Below are 21,538 nucleotides of genomic sequence, written 5' to 3'. Positions count from 1 at the left end.
CAGTAGGTTTGGGGTGGGGCCTGACATTCTTCAGCACCTAACCTGATGTGAAGCTGCTGATTTGAGGATCACACTTTAAGTAGCAAGGCTCTATAGCACCGATTTTCAAATGTGGCTGCATATTGGATTAACTAGAGAAACATTTCTTTAAAAAAAAAAAATTGACTTATGAGGCTTGCCCTCAGCTGATTTAATTGGTTTGGGGTGAGGCATGGGCATATACATTTTTTAAAGCTCCCCAGATGATTCTAATGTACTCAGATACCTTTCACTACAGGCTCCAACTTCTTGTCACTTGGCAAGGTTTTTTGTTTTTTGTTTTGTTTTGTTTTTATTTTTACGACAGAGTCTTACTGTGTCACCCAGGCTGGAATGCAGTGGGGTAATCCCGGCTCACTGCAGCCTCCACCTCCCAGGCTCAAATGATCCTCCTACTTCAGCCTCCAGAGGAGCAGGGACCACAGGTGCACACTGCCACATCCAGCTAATTTTTTGTATTTTTGGTAGAGATGGGGTTTTGCCATGTTGCCCAGACTGGTCTCAAACTCCTGAACTCAGGCAATGCGTTGGCCTCAGCCTCCCACAGTGTGGGGATTACAGGTGTGAGCCAACATGCAGACCTGCAATGTTATTTCTTTTCTCCAGCTTCCAGGACTTCCACTTTCCCTGCCTTGCTTGGTTTCTCCCTTTGTAATTTGATTTCTCTCATTTATTATGCAGAACAATTTGAAACTCTACTCTTTAGTCCCTAGGGCCTAACTTTGCATATCTAAAGCTCTATAGAGTTCTGCTAATCTGCTGTTTCCCAAAACTATGTTACCCATTGCCCTGGGAGAGTGTGATATGAAGTGATGCATAAACAAACATTGTTTTAAATTCTAATCATTTTGTATTTATTTTAATGTAATTGCTAAAAAATGTAGCTAAAACAGTAAGTCTAGTCTTACAAATATTGTTTAGGACAACAAGAAGTTAATTTTAAAAACAGGTAAATGATAATAGAGACCCAGGGCAGATAAAATCAAAATCATGCAAATGGTTTGCAAGTGAGTGAAGTTGAAGTGTGCCTATACAAATGTAGCCTTCTTTCCAAAGCCATAGGCTTTAGGAGCTCAGAAGAACTGACAGAGGTGTTCAAAGACACCAGTGTTTTTTCTTCTCCCTCGCCCCCCCCAATATAGGAAGCAATAGAGAGATTTATTTCTGAACTGATATGAATTATGCCACTAATCTTAAAATGGATAGTCAGTTTTTATTTTAAATAAAGTTTTATTAACAGATTTCATAAATTTTTTTTTAGAAATTCATGATCTAAAGAAAAATAAATTATAAGAATCATTTAGGAAATATAAAATACAAATAATGTTTAATTCCTTAACCAGCTAATCCTTAACAAGAAAATGGGTGAAACTGTTTAGAATCAGTAAGAGCTAATACACAAATCCAGAAAGTCTTAAAACTTCTAAGCAGGAGAAATTTTTAAAAACTTCCCACTTAGTCACATCATTGTGAAAGTTCAGAACACCAAAGAAAAATTGATCTTAACAAGACTGACAGCAGATTTCTCAGTAGCAATAGAAACTAGAAGATAACAGAGTACTATGCTCAATATTGTGAGGGGAAAAAATGCTTGTAAATCTAGAATTATATATTCAGTAGAATTATCATGAAACGACAGGGCAAAATCAAAATACTTCAGGTGGAAAAAAACCCTAGAGTTTACCATATCACATTGTCACTCAAGGAAATTCTAAAGAATGTGCTACAGGCACAAGGAAAATGATCCAGAAGGAAGATCTGATATATGCAAAGAAATGGTAAGCAAAATGTTGTTACACATGTGGGTGGGTCTAAAAAACGATGTCTAATTTATATGATGAAACCAGGATAGAACTAAAATAGTGAATAACTTATAAATGGAGAGAGGAGAGGGCGCATAGAGCTAAAACATCTTAAAGGCCTTTGCATTATTCAAGAGGAGAGTAAAGCTATTTGTTAGCTTTATATTTTAGGTTTACATTTCAAAATAGTAAAACAATCACAGTGGCTTTCGTGTGTAATCCCAGCACTTTGGGAGGTGGAAGCGGGCAGATCATGAGGTCAACAGATCAAGACCATTCTGGCCAACACGGTGAAACTCTGTCTCTACTAAAAATACAGAAACTAGTTGGGTGTGGTGGCTCGTACCTGTAGTTGCAGCTACTTGGAGGCTGAGGCAGGAGAATCAACTGAACCCAAGAGGCAGAGGCTGCAGTAAGCGGAGATTGCACCACTGCACTCCAGCCTGGCAACATAGAAAGACTCCATCTCAAACACACACACACACATACACACACACACACACACACACACACAGAGAGAGAGAGAGAGAGAGAGAGAGAGAGAGAGAGAGACTGCATTACTCCAAATAAGTTGAGGAAAAAAATGTGAAAAAAAGAAAAAAAACACAGATATACACAATCCAAAAGAAGCTTCTGTAAGTTTTTGACATCTTAACTTTTTGTATGCCATTCTTACTCAAGGTAAGTAGTGTTTTATAATTTTTTTTTATTGTAAGCTTATCATTAAAGGGCCATTTTCTTATCAGAATAGCTTTCAGCCTAGGTTGTAGAAGCATTTGTCCAAGTCAGTTTTATTCCTGCTTCTGCCAGACGTTCTATATCCCCCATATGTAGGCTCTGTTTAGGCAAGAGAGAGGGTGATGGTGTAGGAGGATCCATTTCTTGGCTTGGGGATTCCAATCATATGCGTGATAGATTTAAACTTCAAACTTTGACGAAATGCAGGACTAGGGTTTCAAAATTTAATCAGAGTTAAATATATATTTTCTTCATCCAGAGATGGGACAAGCTTCCTCATCTGCTCACCCGTGGGTGTTTTACATTTTTCCTACTCCATCTTTTTCCCAAGGATTTTAGGGACAATGGCTTTTTGCGGAGTACTCAGTTCCAGCTCCCACTCTAAGCCCTCACCTCCTGCCCTTAAATATCCAGACCTCAAGTCAGAGGGAGTAACGACAGTGCCCACAGCTAGGATGACCAATTGTTCTGGTTTCCTTAGGGACATAGGAATTTCTCAGTGCTAAAACCAGTTAAGTCCTGGGCAAACTAGTATGACTGGCTGCCCTGCAGCCCAGCCCCTATATCCTGGGCAGCAGAAGAATCAGTTGAACAAGTCATTGCTCTGGTTTTCAGTTTATTTTTGGTATTTGGAATTTCCGTTCTTTTCTCATGGTATTAGCTGCATATTGAAAATACAATGTTATTATTTTTTTATCCCGCATTACTAGCTGTTAGTAATGGAGGTCCATTATTTTGCCAGCTCAAAAAGTAACATTTTACAACTTTGTCAGTACAGAAGTTAAGTTTGCGGATAAGGGTCATAGCTACTTAGCCCCGTAGGAAGGAGTGGTTCCCAAAGTTATGTGATTGGCTCCATCACCTGCCCCACAGGTCACTCCTGCTCTTGCTCTGACCTTGAGAATGTTCTAGAATTCTCCAGGTAGGCGTAGCTTCTTCCCGTAAGGCCTAGAAGGTGAATTCTCCCATTAAAATGTAAGATCCCTGAGCAAAGAGATATTCTTTTACTCTGTTCACTCCTGCATCTGCAGTACCTGGTAATCACAGGCAATTGGTAACTGTTTCCTGAGAGAACGAACATCCTGAATGTCAAACTGGCATTTCCTCCCATCCAACCCCATCCATCTCAAACTTGAAAGGAGTCCAAGTTTCTGGCCTGTTGAAACTTCCGTTTTCCACAGACTTCCTTCTATTTATTTCTGCAGGCATTTAAAAACATTTTGGGGTGGGTGTGAAGCTAGCAGTGATTGGACTGACCCTGTGCCGTCGAGAAGCCATTTTGAAACTACAGCCTAGACACATTAGATGATCATTTTTAAAAACTGTACCATATATTTCAGTATGCACGCTTATTTCAACGGTTTTCTAAGGGCATTTTGGAGGTGATGTATGTGTCTGTGGGTCTGCTTGTTCACGTGAGGGCGGCGCCAGCCTGGGACCGAGACACTGGCCCTATGCGCGCGCACACGCACACACACACGCACACACACGCACACACACACACGCACACGCACACACGCACACACACACGCCCTGCGTACCCTACGTACACGCAGCGTGGGCGCCGTCGCCCCCGGCAGCCCCCCCCCGCCCGCAGGGGGGCGGGGGCGTTGCTACCCATTGGCTGAGGCCGATACCACGCGCCCCGATACCCGGCGCAGGAGCCACCTCCCCGCTCCCCACAGACCACGCCTCAGTCCGCCTGCGCTCCTCAGCTTGACGGACCACCTTTCGGGGCTCCTCAGCCTTATTGCCTGCCTTTGGTTCCCCTTCCACCTCTGCATTTTGGTTCCTTTGACCGCTCGAAGCCGCGCAGCGGGTTCCAGCGGACCTCACAGCAACCCCAGAAGCGGTGCGTGAAGCACAGCCTCCGCTCGTCCTCGAGCTTGTCGGGAACTACGGCCTGCCGCCATCATGGTGAGTTGCGGGGAAGGCCTGAGGGGCAAGGTCGGCGGGGTTTTCACCGGTAGGTGAAACCCGGCTTTGCGGAGGTGGAAAGCGAAGTCACCCCGGCTTTTTCGTTTGTTTAGGGGGCACCCGTCTGGACGCATCACGAGTGGTGGCCTGCAGGGTGGGGACAGGTGGCCTGGCGGCGGTGCGGCCTACACAGAGTGAGGCGCTGCGGTGGCGGGACGCTGAGAGTGGCGTGGTGGGGTGGGTCTTGGGGACGCCGCCCGCTGCTTCTCAGGCCACGTGCAAGGGCCACGGCTTTACTGTGGTACCCATTTCCCGCCCAGCCGGCCGAAGTTTGGGGTGCGGATTCCTCCCCCCGACACGTCCCTCCCCCTCCCCCACCCCCTCGAGCCCCCATCCCGCCAGCCTCGCTTCCGGCGCTCACCGCGTGGCTCTTTCAAGATGGCTCTTTCAAGATGGCGGCAGGCCTGCTGAGGGACTTGCCTCCTCGGACTCGGAAGGCGGGAGCTTCCTCAGGAAGTGGTTCCGTTCCGGTCCTTATATGGGGTGGTGTGGGCGGGGTTTGTGGGGCCCTCAGCGTGTGGTAAGGGGCGTGTTTAAGGCGCAGCCGCTAGCCGAGCGGAGCTGGGCCGGAAGTGCTTCTGGTCCCCTCGCGCTTTCCAGCTGCTGGGGACTTGCTGATGGTGGCTCCCTCGTGCAGCGGCGACAGGCACAGCTCGCCTGACGCCATCTTTGTGACACGAGGTGGGCCTCAGTCACCATTGAGAATTTTAGAATTTTTATACTCGGGGCACAGTTTTTTTCCTCTCTGCATAAACCAGGAATCTTTGACAAAAATGTGCATTTGCATTTGATAGATGGTGTTAGGTGTACGGTTCTATGAATTTGGTAAATGCCCAGCGTTGTTTCAGTGCCACCTCGAGACACGGCTCTGAACACCCTGACCAACCACTGAGTCACGAACGCACGTATTACATGCTGTGTGTGTGTGTGTGTCTGCATTGGTCATTCTCAGTCTCTTCATTTTTAGAGATAAAGGGAGGAAATTTATACACAGTTTATATTAGCATGTATAAATATTAAAATAAAAATATAGTAATATGAACAACTTATGTGTAATAATTGTGCAACATGTAGTTATACTAATAAATCACCTTGAGTTATAAGTAATAATTTACTTTTTTGTAGGAGGTAAAGGGAAGAAATGCTAATAGTTTCCTTGGGATTTCTTACTGTAAAAGTAGGATATTTACTCATTTGAAAACAATCACTGTCAGAAAATAGCAATCCATCTTAATGCCAACACTTAGAAACACAGTTAAATTTTGATACAGGTATGCGCTTCCAGATTATTTTTATGCAGGAATAGCATATAGATGGGCCACCTTTTACAAAAGTTACACTGTGCTGTATAATAGTTTTACAGCTTGCATCTTTACACCGTGCTGCATAATAGTTTTACAGCTTGCATCTTTCAATTAATATGGACATTATTCCGAAGGTAACTTTAACTTTCAATATATTATGCTAAAAATTACACTTTTATTTTACCAAATTCCCTTATGATGAATTCTTTTTCGATATTAAAACAATATTATTGCGGACCGGGCGCGGTGGCTCACACCAAAGTGATGGGAGGCTGAGGCCGGCGGATCACTTGCAGTCAGGAGTTTGAGACCAGCCTGGCTAACATGGTGAAACCCCGTCTCTTCTAAAACGAAAAAGCAGGGTGTGGTGGCGTGCACCTGTAATCCCAGCTACTCGGGAGGCTGAGGCAGGATAATGACTTAAACTTGGGAAGCAGAGGTTGCCGTGAGCTGAGATGGTGCCACTGCACTCTAGCCTAGACAACAGAGACCTAGTCTTAAAAAAAAAAAAAAAAATCTATGAATATTCTAGTGTAAGTATTTTGGCACACTTGTACTATTCCTTGAGATTAATTGCTATAAGTGGAATTGCTCGGTGAAAGCTCTTTGCCCCTTTTGTAACAATTTTAAATTACACTCCTCGTTAGTATAGTGGTGAGTATCCCTGTCTATCCAATTTTGATAGACCTTTTCCAGGCTACTCTTGGTAAAGCGCCTGTCAGTATTTTCCCACTGTTGGCATATGTTCCCACTCTTTTCCACACTCTTTCCAATAAAAGGTATTAGGATTTTTAAAATTGTCAACCTAATAGCTGGAAAATATTTCAGTATATTGTGCACTTTTAAAAAATCATGAAGTTGATCATCGGTCATTAGCTTTTAAAATTTCCTTTAAAATTTTATTTTTCTTATTGATTCATCTCTGCGTTAATATTCACCTTTGTCAAATACATAGTGGAAAATAGCATTAAGGAGGTGCACTAACCTTATTCCTAATTTCGGTGGAGATGACTTTAGTATTTCACTTAATAGGGTAGAATTAGATTGATAGAAAATAAGATCCGTTTCTATTTTATTTGGATTTTAAAAAAATTTAAAAATGAATGCTGTATTCTATCAAATGCTTTTTGAGTGATGAACTAATGGATCCTGTGAATGAAGTATTCTTGCATTCTCTATAAATTATACGTAATGATGGCATGTTCTTTCTATATTGCTGAAATTTTGCATTTGTGTTGAGGACAGGGATGGATGATCTTGATGAGGCTTTGTTACTTTGTGCCGTTAGCAATAAAACTAAAATGCATATAGAAATATTTTTTCCTCAATATTTAAGAAAAGTGTTTGAATTTATTATTCTCTTCTGTGTCTTCCACCTTTTTTTCTGGGTCTGGTGAGTGTGTGCACCTTTCTCTGACACACAAACACACATACACCCAAGTTACCCGTTTCTAAGTTGAAAAACTGCCAGAGAAACTCAGCCAGGTGTCACTGGGTGTTCTTTCTCAAGATTCTTTTGTAAAAACTTAAATTCCTTTACAAGTTTGTCGTGTTGATTTCCAAATTTATTCCTATAGAGTTTATGCATAGCATTCTTTTATAATAGGTGGTAATAACCCATTTTTCAGGTCTCATACATACTTTTTCTTGCTTGCTTTTTCTTGCTTAGTTTTGCCAGGACTGTTTACTGCTTGAATTTCATCCTCCCCGCCCCTACTTCCCAAGAATCTACTCTTGGATTTAATTAAAGTTTTGATTCTGATTTTTAAAAATTTTTGTTTATTTATTTATTTGTTTATTTTGAGAAAGAGTCTTGCTCTGTTGCCAGGCGCCAGGCTGGAGTGCAGTGGTGTGATCTCGGCTCACTGCAACTTCCGCCTTGATTCTGATTTTCATGTCATATTTTCTTAATTTTAGTATTCTCTTTATTCACTCCTTCCTGTTGCTGTGAATGTAACTTTGAGGACAAATTATAGGCTTTTTTCCTGGTCAGTTTATACAAATTTCAGTTTGCTTACATGTACACATAGTAATTAGATAATACTGTCAAAGGAGCTGACATCCCAGGAGTTTAAATAATGTTTTTTTCCAGCTTTTAGCTGTCTTTGTCACTTGGTTGTCCAGATGTAAAAAGGAACATATTTGCTATAAATAGCATTGAGAGTTGGGTATATGATGGTCCTTGAAACTCACCCGTTTATTCCAACATTTCTCATTTCATAATTTACCAACTCACTTGAAGATATGAACATACTTCTTTAATGCAGTTTGTTTTCAGGATACTAACTGACCGTTAAGATGGTACTTTAAAATTAAACTTTTGCTTATCGTAAGCAGTCATTTATATTTTTGGCCATAGTTTAAAACTAACCAAAGGTTGTCCATTGATTGTGGATTTATATGTATTATAATTATGTGTAAAAACAAAGTAGGAATTTTAACAATCCCTGCTAATCAAGCTATGGTAAAAATGAAGTACCTTGCTTACTTTGTTAGCTTTGAGTGCCACCTGCTGGCTGAGGACTAGGTCATAATGATGCCTGCCTTAATTTGTTACACTATTAAAATGATTGAACCAATTTTATATTTACGATTCCATTTAAGCAGGTAGCCAGTTTGTAAGATCCAAGCCAAAGTAAGACTTCGTATAATATCAAATGCCTTTTTTTCCTCTTTATCAAGCTACTGTTGTCTCAAATACCCGTTTTACTCTTGTGTAGAGTATGAGAATTAGAAGAGACACCAGAAGTCTTTTCCAGCCATTCATTTTCAAGCAAGGAAACTGAGGTCCTGAAAAGACTTACTTTATTGAACAATAGAAATGTTTCTTTCCAAACAATAATTTTCCTGTTCAACTCTTGTGGCACTGTCACAAGGTTTCTGAACCACACCGTGTTCAGATTTTGGACCAAGTAATTCCTTGTTGTAAAAGACTGTCTCTGCATTGTAGGATGTGCAGTAGTATCCCTGGCCTTCAGAACACCAGATGCCAGAATACACCTCAGTTGTGACAGCCAATCTCTAAACATTGCTAAATGCAGATGGGGCTCAAAAGTCTTCCCCAATTGAGAATCAATGCATTATCATAACCTCTTACCTGACACAGTTTTCTGCCAGGTGTTACAGTTCTAAATTAAAATACATCCAAACACTGTAGTGCAGAGACAATACTGTATAGATAGCTTGTTTATCAAATAAAAACATAGCCAAAATTCATCCACAAATCAAGGGGGAATTAAAAAGGAGAAAAACTGCCCAAGAATTTCAGAATTTGTTTTGTTTTGTTCTGTTTGGGATTTTTGAATGAACTGGGATGGGATTGGTAAATTGCCTGTAGGGAAGGGAAATTTAATCAGGTTCTCAGTAGTTAAAGATATGCAGCTTGTGTCATATATTCTAATTTAGAAAAACATGTTTAGAAAGGAAGAACTTTAGAAATTGTTTTTAAATTTTTCTTTCACGTCTTTGTCATGAAATACCACTATTAAAGGAAAGAAGTAGGAATTATTTAGTTACCCAAAATAGTAAATATAAGCACAAATGAATAGAGAAAAGCAGTAAACTCAGCTTTAGTTTATTTGACAATTTAGATTTCATCTCTAATAAAGCTGTGTAGAGTTAGTAACTTCTAGTACCTAATTAACAAAGCAGGAACTCTACTTACTAATTTCTATAAAATTACTGTGCTTTTTAAAAAGATGTACATTAGTTTTCCTTTGCCTTTGCTTTTCTTTCAAACAGGTATATGTGTAATAGCTTTCTATTTTGTAGCCTTTTGTAGTTAACTTTTTTTTTTTTTTTTTTTTTTTTTTTTTGAGACAGAGTTTCGCTCTTGTTACCCAGGCTGGAGTGCAATGGCGCGATCTCGGCTCACCGCAACCTCCACCTCCTGGGTTCAGGCAATTCCTGCCTCAGCCTCCTGAGTAGCTGAGATTACAGGCACGTGCCACCACGCCCAGCTAATTTTTTGTATTTTTAGTAGAGACGGGGTTTCACTATGTTGACCAGGATGGTCTCGATCTCTCGACCTCATGATCCACCCACCTCGGCCTCCCAAAGTGCTTGGATTACAGGCTTGAGCCACCGCGCCCGGCCTGTAGTTAACTTTTATAATCAAGAGGCACTTAACAAATGATTTTTAAATTAATGATATGCCATAGTTTCCTGATGTTTCAATTAGTTTTTAATTAAAAGTATCTTCAAAATAAGTCAGCTAAAACAGTAAAGCCAAAAAAGAAACTTTAAAAAAAGTTACTGAAAATAAAATAACAGGACACTAACTTATATTGGCATACCACTTTAAACTTTGCAAAATGAATTCACAGATGTTATCTCATTTCATTCTCAAAGCAATTTTCCCAGAGATACACAGCTGGCAAGTAAATGGTTATAAGCCACTTACCTGTAAGGGACATAAAGCTAGATCTCCTGACCAAATTAATCTTTGTTTCAGTATGCCTTATTGCTTCTCCAATATATATATTACTTGTAAATTCTATTTCAGAAAGTATTATTTTACATTAGCTTAAAGTCTACTGTGGAAAGAATAAAGACAGTTCTGATCAGAATCCAGAAAAACAATGAATTACATGTATATGTTTCTTTATCTGAAAATAAAAATGGTATATCTGTCAGCCCACTGTGAAAATTAGAATTTATCAGTGAGACTGATTTGGTGTTACTCAGGAAAAAAAATGTTATTTCAAAAGATGCTTTGAACACCCTAGCATTAGGGAAGAGGATTATAACCCTTTTTTTAGAAGGAGCTGTGACATGTGAGCAAATAATGTTTCCATGATCCATTTCCAAAGTAAAGCAGGCATAGTAACACAGGGAGTGTTAAAATTGTAAAAATTCATGTTAATTTTGGTGAAAAAGGCAAAGCAAGGCAAATTGGTTTAAAACTTTGAGGCTTATTTTCTTTTTGATGTGGCTTCTTGGGGTTTATTTTTTTTATAAGATTTATGGTTTTAGTGTACTCAGTAAAATGAAAAGTTGTTTATGAATATAGAACAGGATGATTTTAATAATGAATTTTTACAAATATGAACTTTGTTTTTTTAACCAATTCACATAATATTTTCACAAATACTAAGAAATGTATTCTTCACAGCATTGTTCAAGATTTGCACTTGGTGATGAGCAACACTGGGTTTAAGAAAGTACTATATCCATTTGTTAAAATTCCATGCTGATATAATTTGATTAGTTTAAATCCTGAGCCTGAACTAAGCTGCACTGGTGACTAATTTATAATTAATTCACATAAAATATACTTAAAATACAAAAATTATATTTCACATTATGTACTGTTTTTGCTTGTATATCTAATTATGATGTTTATTTTCCAAATTACAGTCTGCTGCAAATCCTGAGACTCCAAACTCAACCATCTCCAGAGAGGCCAACACCCAGTCTTCATCAACTGCAACCAGCCAAGGCTATGTTTTACCAGAAGGCAAAATCATGCCAAACACTGTTTTTGTTGGTGGAATTGATGTTAGGGTATTGTATTCATCTATCATTTTTACCTTAAATACTTTTATGAATAATGGGATTTGAGCCCTGTTACAAACTTAAGGTTTTTTAGCACTTCATGGAGGTTTTGAATTGGATTTATGTTTGACCCATAGATACTAAAAATATCTTTGACAAAGAGCTACTGTACGTTTGACCCATGGATACTAAAAATATCTTTGACAAAGAGCTACTGGTCATTTGGGTATAAATGGGAGAGACATTTTCACATCAAACCTTCCTTGTAGTAAAATTGAGATTTTTGAATGCTGATTTTTTACTTTTGAAGTTCAATTCTTTTTTATAGATGGACGAAACTGAGATTAGAAGCTTCTTTGCTAGATACGGTTCAGTGAAAGAAGTGAAGATAATCACAGATCGAACTGGTGTGTCCAAAGGGTGAGTAATTTTATAAAAAATATCTGAACTCTAGCCACCTATAGAGTATCAAGAGACTTCAAAACTGATACTCTGACACTTGTATGAATGAAATTTGTTGCTGTGTTAAGTTCTTTCATGTAGAGGACAAAAGTTTATTGCCAGCTCTTCTGTTTAATCATTTTTCTTATGTTTCATACAAATGAATGAATCAGTTTTCCCAAAGAATTGCTTTCTTCATACATTGCATAGTATCTTAAATTTTAACCATCTTGTTGTCTTAGTGAGTTAAATTCAGGTTCACAGAAATTTTTTGTTAATAAAGTTTTCACACTATCCTAGTCTTAGCACATTTTGACATAGTTCAGATTAAGAAAAAGTAGTATTTGTAGAGAATCTGTCATGTACATCTTAACAAATACCTTATAGTATATTATTTATCATCTGTCATGATCACTTCTATATATAGAATACTGGAAGTTCTGAACCATGTACTGTGTGATGGTGATTTTATACTTTATCTGCCTTTATAGCTATGGATTTGTTTCATTTTTTAATGATGTGGATGTGCAGAAGATAGTAGAAGTAAGTAATTAAAAATTCCTTACTTTATTGATACAATGTTTAGTGTTGAGTGAAATATTCAGTCTTGTGGAAAATTTGGAGAAAGGTACACTTTCTGTTGAAAAGGTACAATTTTTGTTCAAAATCCAAACTTAGAGCAACTTCATGTAACTTGTTAGAACCTGTTTATTTTTGACTGGGCACCTACCTAGGTTCATGAACTATAGACAGGAAAAGTTGGAGACAGGTTCATGAAAAGTTTTTGGTCAGCTTTCACTTGATGCCTCTTGATACTGATTAGTAAGGGTAAGTAAGGTAGCTTCATGGTGACAAATTTAATTTGATGTGTAGTTATCACTGATCATCTATGGTAAGAACTTCAGAAGACTTTAGATGTTTACCCAAGTCTTGGAAGTAGACTTGAAAATTGATCCCAGTTTTGTTACTGTTTTATTTTCAGTCACAGATAAATTTCCATGGTAAAAAGCTGAAACTGGGCCCTGCAATCAGGAAACAAAACTTTTGTGAGTAGAAAAATTGTTCTTACCGACAAGTGTAGCTTTTCACAGAATTAAAAATAAGCTGTTTTCTTTTTGCTTTTTAAAAAGGTGCTTATCATGTACAGCCACGTCCTTTGGTTTTTAATCAACCTCCTCCACCACAGTTTCAGAATGTCTGGGGTAATCCAAACACTGAAACTTATATGCATCCCCCAACTGCAATGAATCCTGTAACTCAGTATGTTCAGGTAAGAATTGTTTATGTTCCTATTGTCTTGTTTATTGTAATCATCATACCCTCTGTGGAATTATATCCACAGTTTCCATAGTAAGTGGTAATAGAATCCCTGTTTTGAACACTTTTGAGTGATGGGAAATTTCTTATTTCTGTTAGAAATTTCTTATTCTTAGTGTTTTTTTTTTTTTTTTGAGACGGAGTTTCGCTCTTGTTACCCAGGCTGGAGTGCAGTGGCGCGATCTCGGCTCACCGCAACCTCCGCCTCCTGGGTTCAGGCAATTCTCCTGCCTCAGCCTCCTCAGTAGCTGGGATTACAGACACGCATCACCATGCCCAGTTAATTTTTTTGTATTTTTAGTAGAGACAGGGTTTCACCATGTTGACCAGGATGGTCTCGATCTCTTGACCTTGTGATCCACCCGCCTCGGCCTCCCAAAGTGTTGGGATTACAGGCGTGAGCCACTGCACCCGGCGTATCTTTACTTTTTCCTTCTCTGGACAATGGCTAGAAAAACGGCCCTGCTTGTTTCTAACATTTACTGTAAGCCACAACTGAATCTGGGTGTATTCATGTATGTGGCTACCTATACATTTTCAATCAATAAGTATTTATTGAAACATGTTAACATTATGCTGTCTCCTTTCGAGTTTTGGATTATATACTGAAAAATTACGTAATTTTTCAAAATGAAGTACAGAAAAAGCCATGAAATCTGTAGAACTACGTATTACCCTATAATATTATCAAATACAAAACTACGTAGAAGTATTTTGACGAAGAAATAGCAAATGTGTTAATTTAACTAACATTGAACTCTGTCTCTGTCTTAATAGAACTTTACCACCATTGTAAAAAATAACTTCTGGGTGGGATTAAGTACACAGTATAAAAATAAGGTACTCTTTGCCTGGTAAAATAGTCACTTGTTTTGTCATTTGTCTGTTCTCCCTCCTCACCCAAAGGGTAGCACTTGACAAGAGTATTTCCTTGTTGATAAAGTCAGTCATTCATTTAGAATTCTGCATTGTTGTGTATAGAAAAATTACTAAGATTTTAAAATTTTTCATATTTTTGTTACATTGGGAATAATATTTCTTTCTAATTTTTAAAAAATGTTTTACCTGATTAATTTTTTCTGTAAACTTTGTTTTCAGGCATATCCTCCTTATCCAAATTCACCAGTTCAGGTCATCACTGGGTATCAGTTGCCTGTATATAATTATCAGGTAATTTAAGAGGGAGCAAAATGATTTATTTTCAGATATTATGGAGTTCTTTAATTTGTTTATGCAAATTGGCTGAATAGTTTGTCATAACTAGTGAAATGTACCTGAAATTTAAGGAAAAAAATTTGAATTCATCTAGAATTATGGAATAATACTTTGACAGGAATGTACTTAGCAATAACTTTTCTCTAGAACAGTTTTCTGAGATTTGGTGTCCCCTTCTATATTTCATATGTATTTTTTCATCTTTGCTGTCAAATAGCTGAAACGTCCAGATTGACTTTTATCAATTTTTTAGGGAGATGAGTGAAGAAAAATTATTACCCCATTCTTAGAACACAGAATTCAAATTATGTATAATAGTGTTTATTTTAGTTGACTACTTCACCATAGTAGTTTTCTGAATCTCTTTTCATAGATAACACTATATTTATGACCCATAATCATATCTATGTTAATAAATTCAAGGAACTCATATCTTTTGAGATTTCCACAATGCCAACTCCAGAAAATCAGGAAAAAGGTGAGGTTTTATATATGGAAGTAACAAGAAAACCTTCTCAGGGATTAGAAACAATAAAGTACTTCTTGTTTCCATTCTGTTTCTTTTATTATAATAATAAAGAAGCCAACGTGATAAATACTTCAATATTGTATATCTCATGTGTTTTTGAAAATGTATGGGAATATTTGAATAATTTTGGTTTTCTTTTTTCTTTTTTTTTTCTTTTTTAAGATGCCACCACAGTGGCCTGTTGGGGAGCAAAGGAGTTATGTTGTACCTCCGGTAAAGTGAATTAGCTAAACATACATGTCTGTTCTTTATTTTAAAAGTATTTTTTTTTGTTTTAACTATATTTCTTGATTTTTTGCCATGTCATATATGCCTATGAATATTTTTAAATGGTTCTTTCTATTAATGTGTTACGTTTTGTTATTGTCTTACTAATCCAATTATAAACTCCCATGGGAGTAACCGTGCCTTTTTCTCTCAGGTTTTTGTGTGCTTAAGCAATGGCTGGTCAACATACAAGTATTCACTTACTGGTTGATAGATTATATAATCCAAGAAAGGTAGTATTAATATAGCTTTAGAATTAGTATGTATCTGCCTAGAATCTGCCTCTGGCTTTTACCAGATGTACAAAATTTGTGGAAGGGAAACAAATGTTTAACAGAAATACTTTGTTGTTAATTACTGTTAAATAAGTCTAAAACACCTGAGCTGCTTTCATCAGGATTAGAAATTTGAAGCATATAATAAGTGTTAAAATTTTCAAACACTTCCTTACTACATTAGTTTCTTAGAGTCCTTCTACTCTGATTATGTTGATGCCTAGAAGGCATTTTAAAACAAAGCCTACCTTACTGTATTTCAACTGTTTATTGGAAACAAAGTGTCTGAAATGATAAATTTCAACACAACCTACATTGAAACTTTCAATACCAGCTCACCTTTTTGAAGAATAAATAGGCGGCTTTTACTTGTATCTGTCTGTTTAAATTACACTTCTATTATTTTAAATATAGGCTTATTCAGCTATTAACTACCACTGTAGTGAAGTTGATCCAGGAGCTGAAGTTGTGCCAAATGAATGCTCAGTTTGTGAAGCTACTCCACCCTCTGGAAATGGCCCACAAAAGGCAAACATCTAATTTTGATTATCAATATATGTATTTCATATTTATTTTTTTGAGTTTTAATAATGGTTTTTTGAGAAGCAAGCATTTTGCCCAAATTTAAAGATGAGAACCATAAATTACAGACCTTAAGTAATTGACAAATATTTAGCAGTTTATTTAGTTGGTGAAATTTCAGATACCTTGTATTTTCAATGTATACTAAAGTTTCTGATTCATCAATCCTTTTCTATATTCCAGTTCCATTAATTTTTAAAAATCATACTTTAATAACCATTAATATGATTTGGCAGAATGCTATGGGAGGGTTTTTTCAAGAATTATACTCTTTACAAGAGGAATTCATATGAATTATATGTATCTTTTCTTTCATAACAGTTTTGCTATTTAGTTAGCTAAACAGTGAAACACATTATGGTATTCTCTCCATAACATTATATATGGCAGTAGTTATCAACAGTGGTGAAGTCAGTGGTAATTATTCAAATACTGAAAGAGAGATGTTTGTTTTTTTTTTTTTTTTGTCATTAGAGCAAATTTCTGTAGTAACAATTTTGAAACACGTATGTTCTGTTAAATGGGTAGGAGTGTGGAAGTAGTTGATGTGCTGATAATACGTATAACACCAAAGGAGTACCATTGTAGTGTTCCTTGATTTGATAACTGATTTTAAAATGTGAACGAATATTAAAATAGCTTACAGTATAATACCGGGTTTTGTCCTGAGTATTTTCCAAGCATTGGCGTTCACGAAGGGATTTAACCAATTCACCTTTTTAAACCAGCAGTATTCTATCACTAAGGTTCTAAAATAATACTTTGATAGTTCAGAACACTTACGTATACTGAGTGATATGTGGTAAGAATTATGATTTGCATTTTTGTGAATTTTTTTTTTTTTTTTCAAGACAGAGTCTTGCTGTGTCGCCCGTGCAGTTGTGTGATCTCGGCTCACTACAACTTCCGCCTCCTGGGTTCAAACAGTTCTCCCTGCTTCAGCCTCCTGAGTGGTTGGGATTACAGATGCCCACCACCACACCCAGCTAACTTTTGAATTTTTTAGTAGAGACAGGGTTTTGCCATATTGGCCAGGCTGGTCTTGAACTCCTGACCTCAGATGATGGGCCAGCTTCAACCTCCCAGAATGCAGGGATTACATGCATGAGCCACCAAACCTGGGCTCTTGTAGCTTTTTTTTTTTTCTGGCGTTTCTTTAGAAGTAAACTAATACAGATGGGTGTGGTGGCTCATGCCTGTAACCCCAGTAATTGGAGAGGCCAGGGCGGGTGGATCACGAGGTCAGGAGATCGAGACTATCTTGGCCAACATGGTGAAACCCTGTCTCTACTAAAACACAAAAAGTAATTGGGCATGGTGGCGCACACCTGTAGTCCCAGCTACTTGGTAGGCTGAGGCAGGGGACTCGCTTGAATCGGGGAAGTGGAGGTTGCAGTGAGCCGAAATCATGCCACCACACTCCAGCCTGGTTACAGAGCAAGACTCCAACTCAAAAAAAAAAAAAAAAGAAAAGAAATAAACTAACATATTTATTAAACCATTTTAAAAAAAACTACCCTTATTAAGAGTGAGAGAAAGAAAGAATTGTTCTTTATATTACTGAAAACTTCTGTGTTTCAGAAATCTGTGGACCGAAGCATACAAACGGTGGTATCTTGCCTGTTTAATCCAGAGAACAGCAGACTGAGAAACTCTGTTGTTACTCAAGATGACTACTTCAAGGTATGAAAGGAATGGTATGCATAATTAAAAAGCACACTAGTTAGCTTTAAAATATCTGTTTTCCTTGGGGTATATGTATTTTGAGATTTATTAGAGCATTTAATTGAACTGTTGGCATTTCATTGTAACCCAGTAAACTGGAGTGGATTTTATTTGGCAGTGTATTTTCTGCTCCGAACCTTGATGTAATGTATCTTTATGGAGGAATCCTTCAGCAGAAATTTGTAATTGAAAGGGTTTACTCAAGAAAAGAGTTGACTGGTTTGACCAAATAGTAAAATAAAATTTTAGATCTAGAAAGCAGATCTAGGCCCGATGTAGTGGTTCACGCCTGTAATCCCAGCACTCTTGGAAGCTGAGGTGGTTAGATTGCTTGAGCTCAGGGGTTCGGAGACCAGCCTGAGGAACATGGCAAAACCCCATCTCTATAAAAAAAATACAAAAATTAGCCAGTTGTGGTCATGCATACCTGTAGTCCTAACTACTCCAGAGGAGACTGAGGTAGTAGGATTGCTTGAACCTGGGAAGTTGAGGCTGCATTGAGCCATGATCATGCCACCGTACTCCAGCCTGGGCAACAGAGTGAAAACCTGTCTCAAAAAAAGACACAGAACTTAATATATGAATATTGGACTAAAGAGAAGGAAAGAAATGGTTTACTCAGATGATGTACCTGAACAGTGTGAAGGGAGAAAAGGGATAAAGTGAAGCAGTAAAAAGTTGAGTAGAAGGGGAAGTTGATTCAGAGTTGGTGAAGTGGGAGAGAATGTGGGTAGTTGAGCATCAGAGAGACCTAATTTCTGGCCCTGCTTTCTATCCATGTTGGATAGATCACTTAAATCTTACTAAGGCTCCAGTTTTTGCTCCAGTTTTTACAAGTCTAAAGTACTAAAGTACTGTAGAGAGAGTACTAAAGGTTTCTGGGTCCCTGTAATTCTAAGGCTATGAATATGAAAAAGAACTTGGTCAGTCCAATGGGAGAGAAATATTATGGTTAGTAAAGGGAAGGTGTTCTTTAAATAATAGATTTATTGAAATATACAATTGAGATGCCCATAATATAATTTACCTAAAGTATGCATTTCACTGGTTTTCATATATTCAGAGTTGTACAACCATGACCACAATCAATTTTAGAATGTTTAAATCACCCCAAAAATCACTCCCCTACCTTGGCAGTCACTGCTGTTTTCCCCCAACCTTGTGTAGCCCTAGGCAACCACTAATTTACTTTGTTTCTCTAAGGATTTTCCTGTCCTGGACATTTCATGTATATGGAATCATACATAATGTGGCCTTTTCTGACTGACTTTTTTCACTGAGCACAATGTTTTCAAGGTTCATCAATGTTCTAGGACATATCAGTACTTCATTACTTTTTATTTATGAATATTACTCGTTCTGTTTATCCATTTATCTTTTAAAGACATTTCAATTATTTCCACTTTTTAGCTATTAGAAATAATGATGTGAACATTCAGGTACAAGTTACTGTACGTTCTTATTTCTCTTGCTTATATACATTATATTTGGGAATGGAATTGTTGAGTCATATTTAACCTTTAGTGGAACTGCCAGAATTTGTCAAAACCGGCTACACACTTTACATTCAAAAGGAAATGTTTAACCATCACTTTGTGTCTTAAAACAGGACGTAGACTAGGTTTTTTTTTTCATCTGTGAATAGATATAGGATGAAGCATAAGCCTTTTAAAAGGGTTATCTTAACTCCTGTGTAATGTAGTAGAGACATATAGCAGAATTAAGTTCTTAATGTCTTTGTAACGGAGTAAACATATTTAAAGTTGACATTTGTTCTCTTGTTGGCTTCATTCTACATAGTATAATTTAGAAAAGAACTGGAATTTTACATGAGCTTACTTTGCCTAAAATTCTGATGATTACGTAGGTGTGTACAGTAGTACTTAAATGATTTTCAAAGCAGAAGATAGTCTTTTGGGGTTTTTTTGTTTTTTGAGGTGACTTCATTTGGTTACCTAGGCTGGAGTGCACTGTCGCAGTCACAGTTTATTACAACCTCAGTCAAACTCCTGCATTCAAGGGATCCTTCTGCCTCAGCCTCCCAGATAGTTAGGACTACAGAAATGTACCACCACACTTGGCTAGTTAAAAAGATTTTTTTAAAGAGACAGAATATTACTTTATTGCCTTGGCTGGTCTTCATCTCCTGAGCTCAAGGGATCCTCCTACCACAGTCTCCCAAAGTGCTGGGATTACAGGCATGAGCCACCATGCCCAGCTCAGAAAATAGTATTTAAACGAGTTCTCACCTGTTACTAGACAAAAGATTCCCTTTAAACTCCCAGAGTTTTCTGCTCCTTTGGGATAGGAATCAGAAGTTGGCATTCTGCAGTTGTCTGATATCTAGACCTGTTTTGATTGACTGCATATTGTTACATTGAATTTGAACACATGAGGTATTTTTGAACGTATTTACTATTTCCATAGCTGATTCCACTCTATATTGTCTTAATTCTGTAGTCCCTTCATAATCTTGTTTCCTACATGACCTTTGAAGATACATGTTGGTGACCAGTTTTCTAGATTTTAATCTAAATAGGATACCACACTTTTGACAGATAGGTAACTTCCAGAGCCACTTTTATTTATATGACAATGAAACTTAGGTCCTAGAAAAAGAGCACAGTTAACTTTGTAGAAAAGAAAATACTATTACGATATTACTGATTTGCTCAATCTCACTCCTCCTCGTAAGGCTTCTCACTTCCATCTCTCTGCACATCCATAGGCAACATAAAGTGAAAAAGTTTTGCATGTATTTTAAATTTTTCGTTTCTAAAGAATTAGTTACCTTCCCAGGTTAATGATACATCTTTAAATGCCAAAACTTCCATCTTTTAACCTCTGGAATCATGAAATTTCAGATTGAAGAGCTGTTTGCAAGCTGTGGTCCTATTAGATAAAACAAAGTTAGTGAAAACAGTATTTTTTACAGTTACATTTTCTACCAGTTGTCTTTGGGACATTACTGCAGAATTATTAAGTAAGAAGTACATAAAATATTGAGTCTAAGCCCTCTTATTTCTGAGTTTACTGGGGTTTCTTGTTTTTTAAGTGATTTGTTTTTTAACTAAACTGTTGAATAAAACTAGCCATCTTGGTACATTTGTTATCCCAGTGTTCAAGAATGCTTCTCAGAAAGAATCACCTTTTTTTATTATTATTTATAATGTTTAAACCCAAAACAAATGGTTTAAGTTTTTGACAACTTTCAGATCCATAGTAGTAATCAGAAATTTTGGGTAAAGTAAAAGGATTCTTTCTGTCTTTTCCAGGATAAAAGAGTGCATCACTTTAGAAGAAGTCGGGCAGTTCTTAAATCTGTTTGATCCTCTCAGCTATCTAGTTTCATGGGAAGTTGCTGGTTTTGAGTATTAAGCTAAAAGTTTTTCACTATTATAGAAATTCTGAATTTTTATAAATCACACCAAACTTCCTGTATAAGCTATATTATTAGACTGTCTAGTTTTATCTTACATTGAAACTGTTCTTCATTAGATGTTTATTTAGAAACTGGTTTTGTGTTGAATATATAGTTGAAAGTAAAAGATAATTGAGACTGAAAGAAACAGCTTTAAGATTTATCTGCAAGAATTTTTTAAAAATTGAAATTGGCATTTTAAGTGTTTAAAAGCAAATACTAATTTTCAAAAAAATTTTAACATCTGTTTTGAAAGGTCAGAATTTTAATAGTCTGAGCACAAGCATTTCACTTCTCCAACAAGTACCTGTGAACAGTACAGTATTTACAGTATTGAGCTTTGCATTTATGATTTGTCTAGAAATTTACCACAAAAGCAGAATTTTTAAAACTGCATTTTTAATCAGTGG

The 21,538-nt window shown here is 37.2% G+C and overlaps 1 protein-coding gene across 1 annotated transcript; it reads left to right on the top strand.

Moving 5' to 3' along the window:
- Window positions 1-5,173: 5,173 nt before the first annotated feature.
- DAZL (deleted in azoospermia like) lies at window positions 5,174-21,036 on the top strand. The gene is given in 12 exon segments (XM_039480255.2): window positions 5,174-5,203; window positions 5,205-5,237; window positions 11,219-11,365; window positions 11,685-11,776; window positions 12,289-12,340; window positions 12,780-12,843; window positions 12,928-13,067; window positions 14,213-14,284; window positions 15,021-15,071; window positions 15,815-15,928; window positions 17,564-17,665; window positions 20,983-21,036. Coding segments are annotated over 12 exon segments (951 nt in total).
- Window positions 21,037-21,538: the final 502 nt, after the last annotated feature.

This window comes from Saimiri boliviensis, chromosome 9 (assembly GCF_048565385.1).
Source record: "Saimiri boliviensis isolate mSaiBol1 chromosome 9, mSaiBol1.pri, whole genome shotgun sequence".
Lineage (NCBI taxonomy): Eukaryota > Metazoa > Chordata > Mammalia > Primates > Cebidae > Saimiri > Saimiri boliviensis.
The sequence above is the reverse complement of the archived record's forward strand: the minus strand, read 5'-3'. Positions and strand labels throughout refer to the sequence as shown.